The 12,003-nt window shown below is 39.1% G+C and overlaps 1 protein-coding gene across 7 annotated transcripts in view; it reads left to right on the forward strand.

Moving 5' to 3' along the window:
* Positions 1 to 11,991, forward strand: part of dlg5a (discs, large homolog 5a (Drosophila)) — a 235,166-nt gene extending 223,175 nt beyond the window's left edge. For all 7 annotated transcript variants that reach the window (XM_063070421.1, XM_063070424.1, XM_063070425.1 and 4 more), the window contains 4 exons: positions 1,710 to 1,837; positions 2,985 to 3,094; positions 5,665 to 5,777; positions 10,166 to 11,991. In XM_063070421.1, the coding sequence (XP_062926491.1) occupies positions 1,710 to 1,837; positions 2,985 to 3,094; positions 5,665 to 5,777; positions 10,166 to 10,269 (455 nt within the window). In that variant the 3' untranslated portion in view covers positions 10,270 to 11,991. The remainder of the gene's footprint in view (positions 1 to 1,709; positions 1,838 to 2,984; positions 3,095 to 5,664; positions 5,778 to 10,165) is intronic.
* The last annotated feature ends 12 nt before the right edge of the window (positions 11,992 to 12,003 follow it).

Here is a 12,003-nt window from a genome sequence, read left to right on the forward strand (position 1 = left end):
CTATACCCCTCATAATTTTGTATAACTCGAGGTTAGTTCACTTCCACGCATTGTTTTTTTATGCCCTTAGTTTTATTTCAGCTTTTAAAAAAACAGATATTTTTGTCCTTCTACCAATACATGTTTGACTTGCAGTATTGTTTTGGAGGAACAACTTAAAATTTTCATTTAATTTGGAAACACAAGAGACTGCAAATGCTGAATGTGGAACAACATAAAAAGAGGAACTCAGTAGGTCAAACAGCATCAAATGGAAGGAAATGGAGTCCAGGTGAAGGGTCTTGAGTTGAAATGTCAATCATCCATTACCCTCTTGATGCTGTCTGACACACTGAGTTCCTCCAGCGCTTTCTGTATCACTTCCAGTCAAAGCCACTTTTCAGAACTTGCTGTCCATTTGCAGAAGATACCAGTGAAGCCTCATTGTTAGCTGAAGTCCACGTTACATTTTAATATTACATTACAAAATACTGATAATGTAATTTTGTCAGCACAGTAGCATGGCGGTTAGCACATCACATCACTTTACAGTGCCGGCTGTAAGATCGTTGTTTGATTCCTGCTGCTATTTGTAAGGAGTTTGTACGTTCTCCCCATGTCTTCGTAGGTTTCCTCCAAGTAAAAAGATGTACGGTTATAGTTACACACATCAAAGTTGCTGGTGAACACAGCAGGCCAGGCAGTATCTCTAGTAAGAGGTACAGTCGACATTTCGGGCCGAGACCCTTTGTCAGGACTAACTGCAAGAAGAGCTAGTAAGAGATTTGAAAGTGGGAGAAGGAGGGGGAGATCCAAAATGATAGGACGCAGACTGGGAGACTGTTTCACTGAACACCTACGCTCTGTCTGCCAGAGAAAGCAGGATCTCCCAGTGGCCACACATTTTAATTCCACATCCCATTCCCATTCTGATATGTCTATCCACGGCCTCCTCTACTGTAAAGATGAAGCCACACTCAGATTGGAGGAACAACACCTTATATTCCATCTGGGTAGTCTCCAACCCGATGGCATGAACATTGACTTCTCAAACTTCTGCTAATGCCCCACCTCTCCCTCGTACTCCATCCATTATTTATTTATTTATATACACACATTCGTTTTCTTTTTCTCGCTCTCCTTTTTCTCCCTCTGTCCCTCTGACTATACCCCTTGCCCATCCTCTGGGTTCCCCCTCCCTCCCCTTGTCTTTCTCCTTGGGCTTCCTGTCCCATGATCCTTTCGTATCCCCTTTTGCCAATCATCTGTCCAGCTCTTGGCTCCATCCCTCCCCCACCTGTCTTCTCCTATCATTTTGGATCTCCCCCTCCCCCTCCCACTTTCAAATCTCTTACTAACTCTTCCTTCAGTTAGTCCTGACGAAGGGTCTCGGCCCAAAACGTCGACTGTACCTCTTCCTAGAGATGCTGCCTGGCCTGCTGCATTCACCAGCAACTTTGATATGTGTTGCTTGAATTCCCAGCATCTGCAGAATTCCTCGTGTTTATGGTTATAGATAGTAGGTTTTGAGCATTCTATGTTGGCACCAGAAGTGTTCTGACACTTGTGGGCTGCCCAGCACAATTCTCACTGATTTGATTTGATGCAAATGACACACTTCACTGTATGTTTCAATATACATATGACAAATAAAACTAATCATATTATTTTTCTATCTGAAGAGCAAGCTGTTCCATGTATTAATTTCTTCTCCCCTCATTTTTTTCCAGAGGTTATGAAAGCTTCACAGCAGGCCATTGAACGAGGAGTAGCAGACTATCTCTTCATTGATTATAAGAGGAGGAGTGGACATTTTGATGTCACAACTGTTGCCTCCATAAAAGAAATAACTCAGAAGGTGGTTCTGTCCTCTCAATATTTATATAGTTTGATTATCTGTGTTTCTGGATCATAAATTCTGCCAAGTACGGATATTACATTACTTCAAATATATGGACTATGGTATTTTAGATCATTTCCAGTCAACTAGATTCACAGTTTGGCAGAGAAGAAAAGTGATCTTTTTCAATTATAAATTCACTAATTCCTACCACGTTTTTAATACCAATGCATCAAGATATGTCAAAGAGACTAACAGAGGTATTATTTATGCAGGCCACTTTCTGTAAGGCATCTTCGGAAGATCAATTTAGGTCTACTGATTTAATATTTATGAGCATCCCCTTGATGTAATTATTTCTAAAAGTAATTCCAGTAAGTTGAGGGAGGGAGAAGATTACTGATTGTTTACGCTCCATCTACGCTGCACAGTAAAATACAACCAAACAAATCCAGTTATGTATTTGCTCCGGGCGGCTGAATGATTTTTTTTTCCCCCTCGGACCACTGACAAAGTCAGCAGGTTGCAGACAATCTTCCATTGTCCTCACTTCCATAATCAACGTTATACTTTGTGTGCAAAGATAATTTTACAAGGGAATTAATTTATGTATGTGGTTCTTAGATAGCTGTTTGGTTTCATTTTTCTTTAAAGCTAGTGTCCAGAAAGTGAATGTTTTCAAAATTAGAATTGGTTTTCAGAGGGCAAGTAGCAGAAAATTGTTTCCAACATCTCATAAATTGGTAATAAAAAGACATGAGTTGTATTATTGCGAGAGTCTATTATTTGTTACAGGGTTATAAGCACACGGCAGCTTTGTCAGATGATGATTGAAGCACAGTACCTGATAGTATTTAATAGGAAATCAGATTAGTGTTTGGATGTGATATAAAATGATGCACAGTTGGGTGGTGAAGTGGAGATCTGTCTCTACCAAAGGAGGTGTAAGGCACTCCTTCTCTCCACCAGCCTGCAGGTCACCCTAGGGCAAAGTGTAGCACTTGTTTACCCTCCCACCGATCAGGGTTACGTGAAGCCATGGGAGCAGGTGGTGGATAGTCGTATTCTGATTAAACCAATGCGGATATGACATTCTGATCGTTCTTTTTGTTTCATTACTGTACATATCTGTGTTTTGATAACCAACTTTTGACCTTGTTTGTAGGACTGCCACTGCTTGCTAGATATTGCACCACATGCCATAGAGCGTCTTCACCGAATTCACATCTACCCAATTGTCATATTCATACGGTACAAAAACCTAAAGCAAATCAAGTGAGTGGTTAATTATCGATTATTAAAACTTTGTTTTGTGATTTTGCAAAAATTCTACATAGTTTTAAAGCAAATAAGGATACGTTGGTAAATTTTTGCACTTGGCAAAAGTCTATTTAAAAAGAAAGTAAATTAGCAGGAGCTTCAAAAAAGTTCTGCATATCCCATTTTTAAGACTGGGATAACGTTCTCTGTACATAGAAGTACATATTAGGTCAGCTGCAAGCGTTTTTGTGTTTTATTGAGGGTTAATACACAATGTGTTAAAGGGGGCAATCTAATAACACAGTGTATTGTCAGTGCTTTAATGTCATAATACAAAGGATTGACAGTGATTTAAAGACAGAAAATTGAATTACTAGTAGCAAAATTAAGTTGATAACAATGTGCTTTAAAGAATATTACAGGGTGCTACAATGTTATAAAATGGTTCAATGGTTCCATTTAATATCAGAGAATGTATACAATATACAAGCTGAAATTCTTACTTTTGGCGGACGTCCACAAAACAGAAGAAAAACCCCAAAGAATGAATGACAGAAACATGTTAGAACCCTAAAGCCCCACTTCCTCCTCCCACTCACAAGCAGTAGCGAAAGCATCAACCCTCCCCCCTGCCCACCAACCTCAGCAAAAAAAAGCATCAGCCCCACCCCCCGCCATCACCCACCATGCAAGGAATAGCAAAGCCCCCAAAGAGACCATGAACTAAAGTCCATCAAAACCCATTGTTCACCCGACAGTCCAACTTTGACAAGGTGCCACACATGAGGCTGCTTAACAAGCTGTGATGGTATTACAGGAAGGATTCTAACATTGATAAAGCAGTGGCTGATTGGCAGGAGGCAAAGAGTGGGAATAAAGGGAGCCCTTTCTGGTCGGATTCTGGTTCCACAAGGATCTGTGTTGGGACCGATTCGTTTTATATTATATGTCAATGATGTGGATGGTGGAATTGATGGCTGTGTTGAAAGGTGTGCAGACAATATGAAGATAGGTTGAGGGAACAGGTAATTTTCAGGAAGTAGAGAAGCTACAGAAGCTATAGAGAGAGAGAGGGGGCGGGTATCACTCCTTCCACAGCGAGAGGGGAGATCAGCAATTCGCAGTTTCAGTGTTATTCTGCAGCTTTACTTATTATAATGACAGCAGTGTATACTGCTGTCTTGATGTTCCGATAGCATATTTTTTTGTTCACCAGTTTGGGTTCCCTATTTTATTGTGTGATCTAGCAGTTTCTCCAGAGATAAAGGAGATCAGAGCTATATTATGTTTACTCAGTTCCTATCAAGTTTTCAATCTGGAAAATACAGTGATGTGGGTTCTTGGGTAAGGTAGAGCTGGCAGGACATTGGAGAAGGGGAGGATAAAAATTAGAAAAACACAAAAAATTTTAAGGGCTCCAAAGGCTAAAAGAATCTTTTGGTCATCTGAAGGAAATAAATCAGCATTTCACAAAATAGCCAAGCCATGAGGTAAATATAGCAAATAAAATAGTTATTAGTCAATGTTACAATCAAGAATGTGGTGGAACCTTAGTTCCCTCTGGCAAGGAACTTGAACTAGTTCCTACACAACACACACAAAATTCTGGAGGAACTCAGCAGGTCAGGCAGCTACCATGGAAGTGGACAACTAACTGACGTTTTGGGCCGAAACCCTTCTTCAGGATTCACAATTCCTACACAACTCCTTTAAATGATTTTCTGAGGAATGATTAGTAAGTCTGCAAATGATATGAAAATCGGAGTTGTGTCCAGAGAAGGTGGTTATTGATGGCTAAGGCTAATCTTGACAAGTACTTGTAGATGCATTTTGTGAGGTCAGATTTACATACAGTAAATGGTACAGAAAGACTTAAGGGTCCAGTCCTTAGTTCCCTGAAAGTGATGAGAAATTTGATAGGGTGGTAAAGAATGCATGCAGCATGCCTCCCTTTATAGGTTAGAGCACAGAATACGAGTTGCAGTGTTATACTGCTACTTCACAAATCACTGGTCAAGCCACACTTGGGGTATGGTGTGCATTTCCCATTGTCACTGTTAGAAGGATAAAGTTGCACTGGAGAGAGTGCAGAAGAGATTCACCACAGTGTTGTCTGGATTGGCAAACTTACAGGGAGAGATTGGACTGGATGGGTTTGTTTTCCCAAGCTAAGTGATAACCTGATAGACTTCTACACAATTCTGAGAGGAATCGATATGGTACATAGTGAAAATCTTTATTTCCAGTGAGTGAGAGAAAGTAATTCTAAAGGGGAGCTGAGAGTTAAGTTTTCTTTTGAGATGAAAGAGTTTTAAGGGAGAGTTGAGGGGTATGTTTTCTTCACTCAGAGGCTAGTTGATATCTGGTTTCACTGGTAAAGGGGAAAGTAGAATCAGACAAAATCATTATGGGGCATTTAGAAAGCTCTTAAAAGGGCAAAGCATAGAAGGATACACTCATGGGCAAATGTGATTAGTGTAGATCTACTGAAGGGCCTGTTTTACAGGTGGATTCACATTTTAGTCCTTTTCCATCATTATTTTGCATTGTTTAATCAAATTCATTGGGTGGTCTTTCATCTGCAGAGAGCAAAAGGACCCAGTCTTTCTGCGAGACAGAGGTGCACAAAAAAAACATTCCAGGGAGCAGTTTGAAGCTGCTCAGAAGATCGAACAGGAGTACAGCAAGTTTTTCACAGGTATTCTCCCTTTGATTTTACAAGCAGCATTCCAATTCTGGCATGGTGGGACAAGGGGAGATGTTTCTTTAAATATAATTGTTGATTTGTTATTTTATGCATGACAATGATAAGCTCTGATTAAGTTCAAAGTCAAATTTATTTTTTACATTGAACTGTACACACGTATACGGCTGAATCAAGCTATGTTCCTCAGGAACTGAGGTGCAAAACAGTACATGTATCACATACAGCAAATTAAATAATAGTAACACAATAATATTAGAAGATAATAAAAATGTAACTGTATAATTTGACATAAAATGCTTATATGGCTTATGGTTAAATATACAATAGTACATTGTCATAATAGTGTGTAGTGGATGAGAGTAGGGTGTTCAGAAGTCTCGGGCTGGGAGAAGAAACTGTGCCTGGTGGTAGGAGGTCAAACAGATTGTCAAGGACCCCTCCTATTCATCCTATAAGCTAGTCCGTCATAAAATTATATAACCTTAATAGTAAATTGCTCAAGTTTAATGCATTGGTTTTTTATGATTATGGTGTGTTACAAAACTCTGGAAATTTCCTGTCCCAAATAGATTTTAAGGTTTGTAACATACTAATAATAAAGGCATCCGTTAGTCTTGCGAGACCATGGATCTGAGCCTGGAAAGTCTTCACTCTCCAGGGCGCAGGCCTGGGCAAGGTTGTATGGAAGACCGGCAGTTGCCCATGCTGCAAATCTCACCTCTCCACACCACCAGTGTTCAAGGGAAGGGCAAGGGCCGATACAGCTTGGCACCAGTGTCGTCGCAGAGCACTGTGTGATTAAGTGCCTTGCTCAAGGACACAACACGCTGCCTTGACTGGGGCTCGAACTCACGACCCTTAGATCGCTAGTCGAATGCCTTAACCACTTGGCCACGTGCCCACATGTGGTACATTATAGTATAACGTACTATAATGATAAAAGTAATCAAATCTAAGCTGTTTAATATTAAGGTAATATATTTTTTTAATAAAGGATTAGTGTAACACATGCTTATCGGCAATCTCCAATCTATGTATGAGTGATGTTCCACAAGATGAAGTGTTATTGTTCTAAACTGCAGCCACAGGGGCAGCCTTGACTCATTGGCTCTTTTTGCTCTGCACTAACCATGCAGTCACACTAGATGGCACTGCCCGATGCAGTTCTGCTGTGAATTGGCAACTAGTCAACAGCTATAGAAAAACTTGAAACTAAAATTCGTATTAGCTTTGAGTTTCCAATTGATTGCAATTATCAGGCTCTTTTCTTTTGGAAAATAGTCCAAGAGCCAAGTAAGTAGGTTATTTGATAAAGGCTCATACTTATTTGAATGATGAAAGAAGGAGGTGTCAAAGTTTACAGGATTAATTTAAATGTGTGTGTTTCAGAGGGGATGAGGTAAAATTCAATATCCCCACATATTGGATACCAATTACTTCTAACTCAGTGGCCACTTTATTAGATACACCTGCATATCTGCTCATCAGTACAAATATCTAGCCAGCCAACTATGTGAAGCAATAACTCAGTCCATAAAACATGCAGATGTGGTCAAGAGATTCAGTTCATAAGCATGAAAAAGTCTGAATATACTGGAAATCCAAAGCAACACACACAAAATGCTGGGGGAGCTCAGCAGGTCAGGCAACCTCTATGGAAATAAATAAACAGTCGACATTACAGGCCGAGACCCTTCATCAGGACTTTCAGGAGATAGAGTTGTTCTTCAGACCAAACATCAGAATGGGGAAGAAATGTGATCTAAGTGACTTTGACTGTGAAGTGGTTGTTGGTGCCACAGAAGGTTATTTGAGTATCTCAGAAACTGTTGATCTCCTAGGATTTTCACACACAAGTCTCTAGAATTTACAGAGAATGGTGTGAAAAACAAAAAAACATCCGGTGAGTGGCAGTTCTGTGGGTGAAAGTGCCTTGTTAATGAGAGAGGTCAGATAAGAACGACCAGACTGGTTCAAGCTGACAGGAAGGTGACAGTAACTCAAATAATCATGCGTTACAATAGTGGTGTGCAAAAGAGCTTCTCTGAAAGCACAACACTTTAAACCTGGAAGTGGATGAGCTTAGGAGCAGAAGACCACGAACATATGCACAGGGTTTACTTAATAAAATGGCAACTGAATGTATATGTTTTCATGTCTGTACTTTGGATTTGACCTTTTAATTAGTTTTAGTGTATCAGGTGCTTTAAGTATGATGTAACTATTTGTTTTGTACATAACTATTGTGTGTCTTAATGTATTTACTTTTTTGCCTGGGAGAGAAATGTCTGAAGATTCTGTAAGCTGTCAATAATGCAAGAACTTATTATTTTGTATTGTAAAGGCCCTGCTGTAATAAAAAAAATTCTTTTGTTGTTTAACTAAACATGACACACAGAAAGCTTCCAAATTTGGTGTATATTAAATACATATTCTTTACATTTGGATATTTTTTTCTCCTTTGCCTTTTGCTTCTTCTGAGGGGAAAACTGATGCATAGTGTTATCACTATTCACAGGGTAAACACTAGTTTTAAGGTATGACTAATTTTTGTAAATAAATTTGGAGGATGTTGCTCCAAATGGCACATCGAAGATATTATTCTCATGATTTGTTCACATTGCATCACACAGTCAGATTTCCTCAGGTGGACTGTGCTGCTCTCTGGGGGTTTGTGGTTGTAGAATACAGTCTACATCGTAATTTCCCATAACATCTGCACGTGTGCAAAGACATTCGAGTAGAGAAGCAATAAATTTTCGATTGATTACTTTGTTTTCTGTATAAATTGTGTAAGAATGTATTTTATTTCACATCTCAAATGTTTGGGTAATAATTTGTGAATTCTGTAAGGTTTCCCGAATAGCCGTAACGTGAGGCTTACCTGTATTTATAAACATGAGGAAATCTGCAGATGCTGGATATCCAAAGCAGCACACACAAGATGCTGGAGGAACTCAGCAGGCCAGGCAGCATCTATGGAAAGGAGTAAACAGTCGACGTTTCAGGCTGAAACTCTGCTTCAGGACTGGAAAGGAAGGGGAGGGATGAAGTAAAGACTGGGAGCTTGATTGATGAAAGATATAAAGGGCTGGAGAAGGAGGAATTTGATAGGAGAGGACAGAGACCAAAGGGAAGGGGAGGTGCACCAGAGGGAGGTGATGGGCAGGTAAGGAGATAATGTGAGAGAGGGAAACAGGAATGGTGAAGGAGACGAGAGGCCAGTTACCGGAAGTTGCTCCAGCATTGTGTGTGTGTTGCTCACCTGTATTTATACTGGGGTAGATTGGGTTTTGTCCTTGATCTGAATAACCCAGATTCACAACCAGTGATGAGGACCTAATGAGCAGCAGCTCACTTCCTCTTGAAATGTGTGTGAGCAAATTCAGGTGATGAGAACATCAGGCTCAGCTGTCTTAATTTTTGATGCAGAAGATGCTGATTCATTTGCAAGAAATAGCCATGTTGGAGAGTTCTGTTGCTTCTGTGGTTTCAATACCTGCATCCTGTCATTGCAGATACAGCAACAAGAGAAAGAAATTGGAAGTTAAGAAAAGATAGCTAATTTGGCTTCAACACAGATTGCATTTATCACCATTTCTTTGTATATTGTGTTAATTTTATATTGTAACCCACTTCATTTATATTAAGTAGGGAAGAATGCCTCATCACAAGGTTAAAATTTTGCACATTGGTAATTTGTTCAAAGTAAATTTTATTATCAGAGTACATATATGTCACTACATACAACCCTGAGATTCATTTTTCTGTGGCATACTCAGTAAATCTATAGAATAGTAACTATAACAGGATCAATGAAAGATCACCCAGAGTGCAGAAGACAACAAGCTGTGCAAATGAAAATACAAATAAATAATGAGAACATGCGATGATGTGTTAAAGAGTCCTTAAAGTGAGATCATTCGTTGTGGGAACATCTCAATGGATGGGCAAGTGAGTGTAGTTATCCCCCTTGTTCAAGATTGTTGAGGGTAGTAACTGTTCCTGAACCTGGTGGTGCAAATCCTGAGGCTCTTGTACCTTCTACCCGATGACAGCAGTGAGAAAAGAGCATGACCCATCTTCGTTTATGTATAGTTCCTCATAAGTTCTATTGTATTTCTTTATTTTCCTGTAGATGCCTACAAGAAAAAATCTCAAGGTTGTATATGGTGACATGTACATACTTTGATAAATTTAATTTGACTTAAATATTTACTGAGGGGCTGGTGGTCCAGAGGCAGGATTATAACACCCTGGCAACAAGGAAAAGATTTCTTCTTATTTGCCTACTTTGTTTGTACCTTTGGTTTAGAAATCCAGTGTGGTGGCTAAACTTTTTTCTGTACCTATTAATTTCTCCTCTCTGTCTTTTGCAGGTATTGTCCAAGGAGGTAGCCTGCCTTACATTTGCACTCAAATCATGACAGTTGTTGATCAAGAACAAAACAAAGTCCTCTGGATTCCAGCTGGGACCCTCTAGGACCTCGGTCGGGCAGCTCATATGCTGGTGTGGAATTGTTTAAGCAAATGATTGCTCCATTATGTTTGAATTAAATCTGTCTGAATATTGCGGGTTACACAGAATAGACAGCATGCTGGATGGACGTCTGGAGAGCAGAAGTTGTCAACTTGAGAGTGTGGGAGAATGCTGTTTAAAAAGTCCTGGCATCTACTGTACGGCAATATAAAGAAAAACCCTTCAAATTGGATTTTTACAGGACTGATTTTAAAAAGTATATATTTTATTCTGCCTTTTTGGCCCCATTCCCCCCCCCCACCAACAAATAAAAGTTGGAAAAGTGATGTTGTAACTTAAACTTAGAAAGACACGTTTACAAATAATAATTCCTGTTTTAAATATTTACTTGAATTTTTTTTTTAAATCTTTTTTGTTCTCTTACTCTCCACATTTTGGATAAGACGTCTCTTTTGAATGAGTTTGTGACTGGGCTATACAACAGAGCCCTGATATTCTACTGGCAGGTTAAGTTTTATAAAGATTGGTAGAGTGTGAACTTGTAGCTGGGAAAAGGTATTGTGACTGGTACTATTTGGAGTGAGTTATGAAATGTTTGTGCACTCCCTTGAAGGGCAGACCACTGCATTTGTTTGTTTTTTTAATTGTCTGTCAAATATATTTTTCTGCATGGATCTTGATATGTAAACAGCATTAATGTATCTGATCATATTGTATAAACTAATACCTTAATTGTTGGGCCTGATATTGTGTAGCAAGGGGAGTAATGAGCTATTAGATAGGCCTAGCATGCTGATATGACACTTTCTAAAAGCTGTAAATATTGAAGAAACTCATGTTGGTGCAATTTTGCAGGTTATGTTGAGCATTTTTTTTAAGAAAAGAAAAAAATCAGTGTGTGTAGCAGTCAAATAGATTTATTTAACTTTAAGAAGATATTTCCCTTGGATGATTTGTCAAAGTAAATGTAGTTATAAGGCACAGTAAATAATTGTAGTGTGGCCACTGTCTGGAGAGCAGTCATTGATCTGCATTGCTTATGATGTTTCTTGTCATATATTGTGCCAAATTGTCAATATTTGTATCCTCTGTTTCACGTTGCACTTGTGAATCCATGTGTGCCTAACACAGGATTGTTCTCGATCCTCCTGTCTGTCTCATGGTTTTAGCTAGTTCACTGCTGTATCTACCAACTTCAATGCAAATGAATTATTAAAAAACACGACTGTTCCTCACTTTTCAATAACTCTCACGTGTGACAACCTTTCAGACATTCCACAAAACGTAGGCTGCATACTGTAATGAAAAGGGGCGTTTTCTCACACACTGTGTCAAAAAGCAAAGTACTGCATTTTAATGATTAAAAACTACAAAAAGATTAAGTCTGCAAATATAATTTTGGCAAGTTCATTTGATTCACACTGTGCAGAGGTAGAACAATTAATTTAATATTTTCTGTAATAACTCCTAGCAGTGAGGAAGTCCCCCTTTGACAAACAAGGCATTTGGTCCCACTGTTAGAATTGGCTCACTAATCAACCCTAAACTCAGTAATTCGGTGACTAGATTCCTAAGCATTCACTGCCAATCTACATTATTGCAGGGCACAGTCAGTGTGTGACAGAGATGGTACAAGGTGACCAGGTACTGATGTTTTTATTCTGTGCTAAAAGATTACTTTGTATCAACTGTAAAGCAATTGATTAGTACAAGAATAAAGGTCAATTTCTGATGTTC

Source organism: Mobula hypostoma, chromosome 18 (genome assembly GCF_963921235.1).
Source record: "Mobula hypostoma chromosome 18, sMobHyp1.1, whole genome shotgun sequence".
Classification (NCBI taxonomy): domain Eukaryota; kingdom Metazoa; phylum Chordata; class Chondrichthyes; order Myliobatiformes; family Myliobatidae; genus Mobula; species Mobula hypostoma.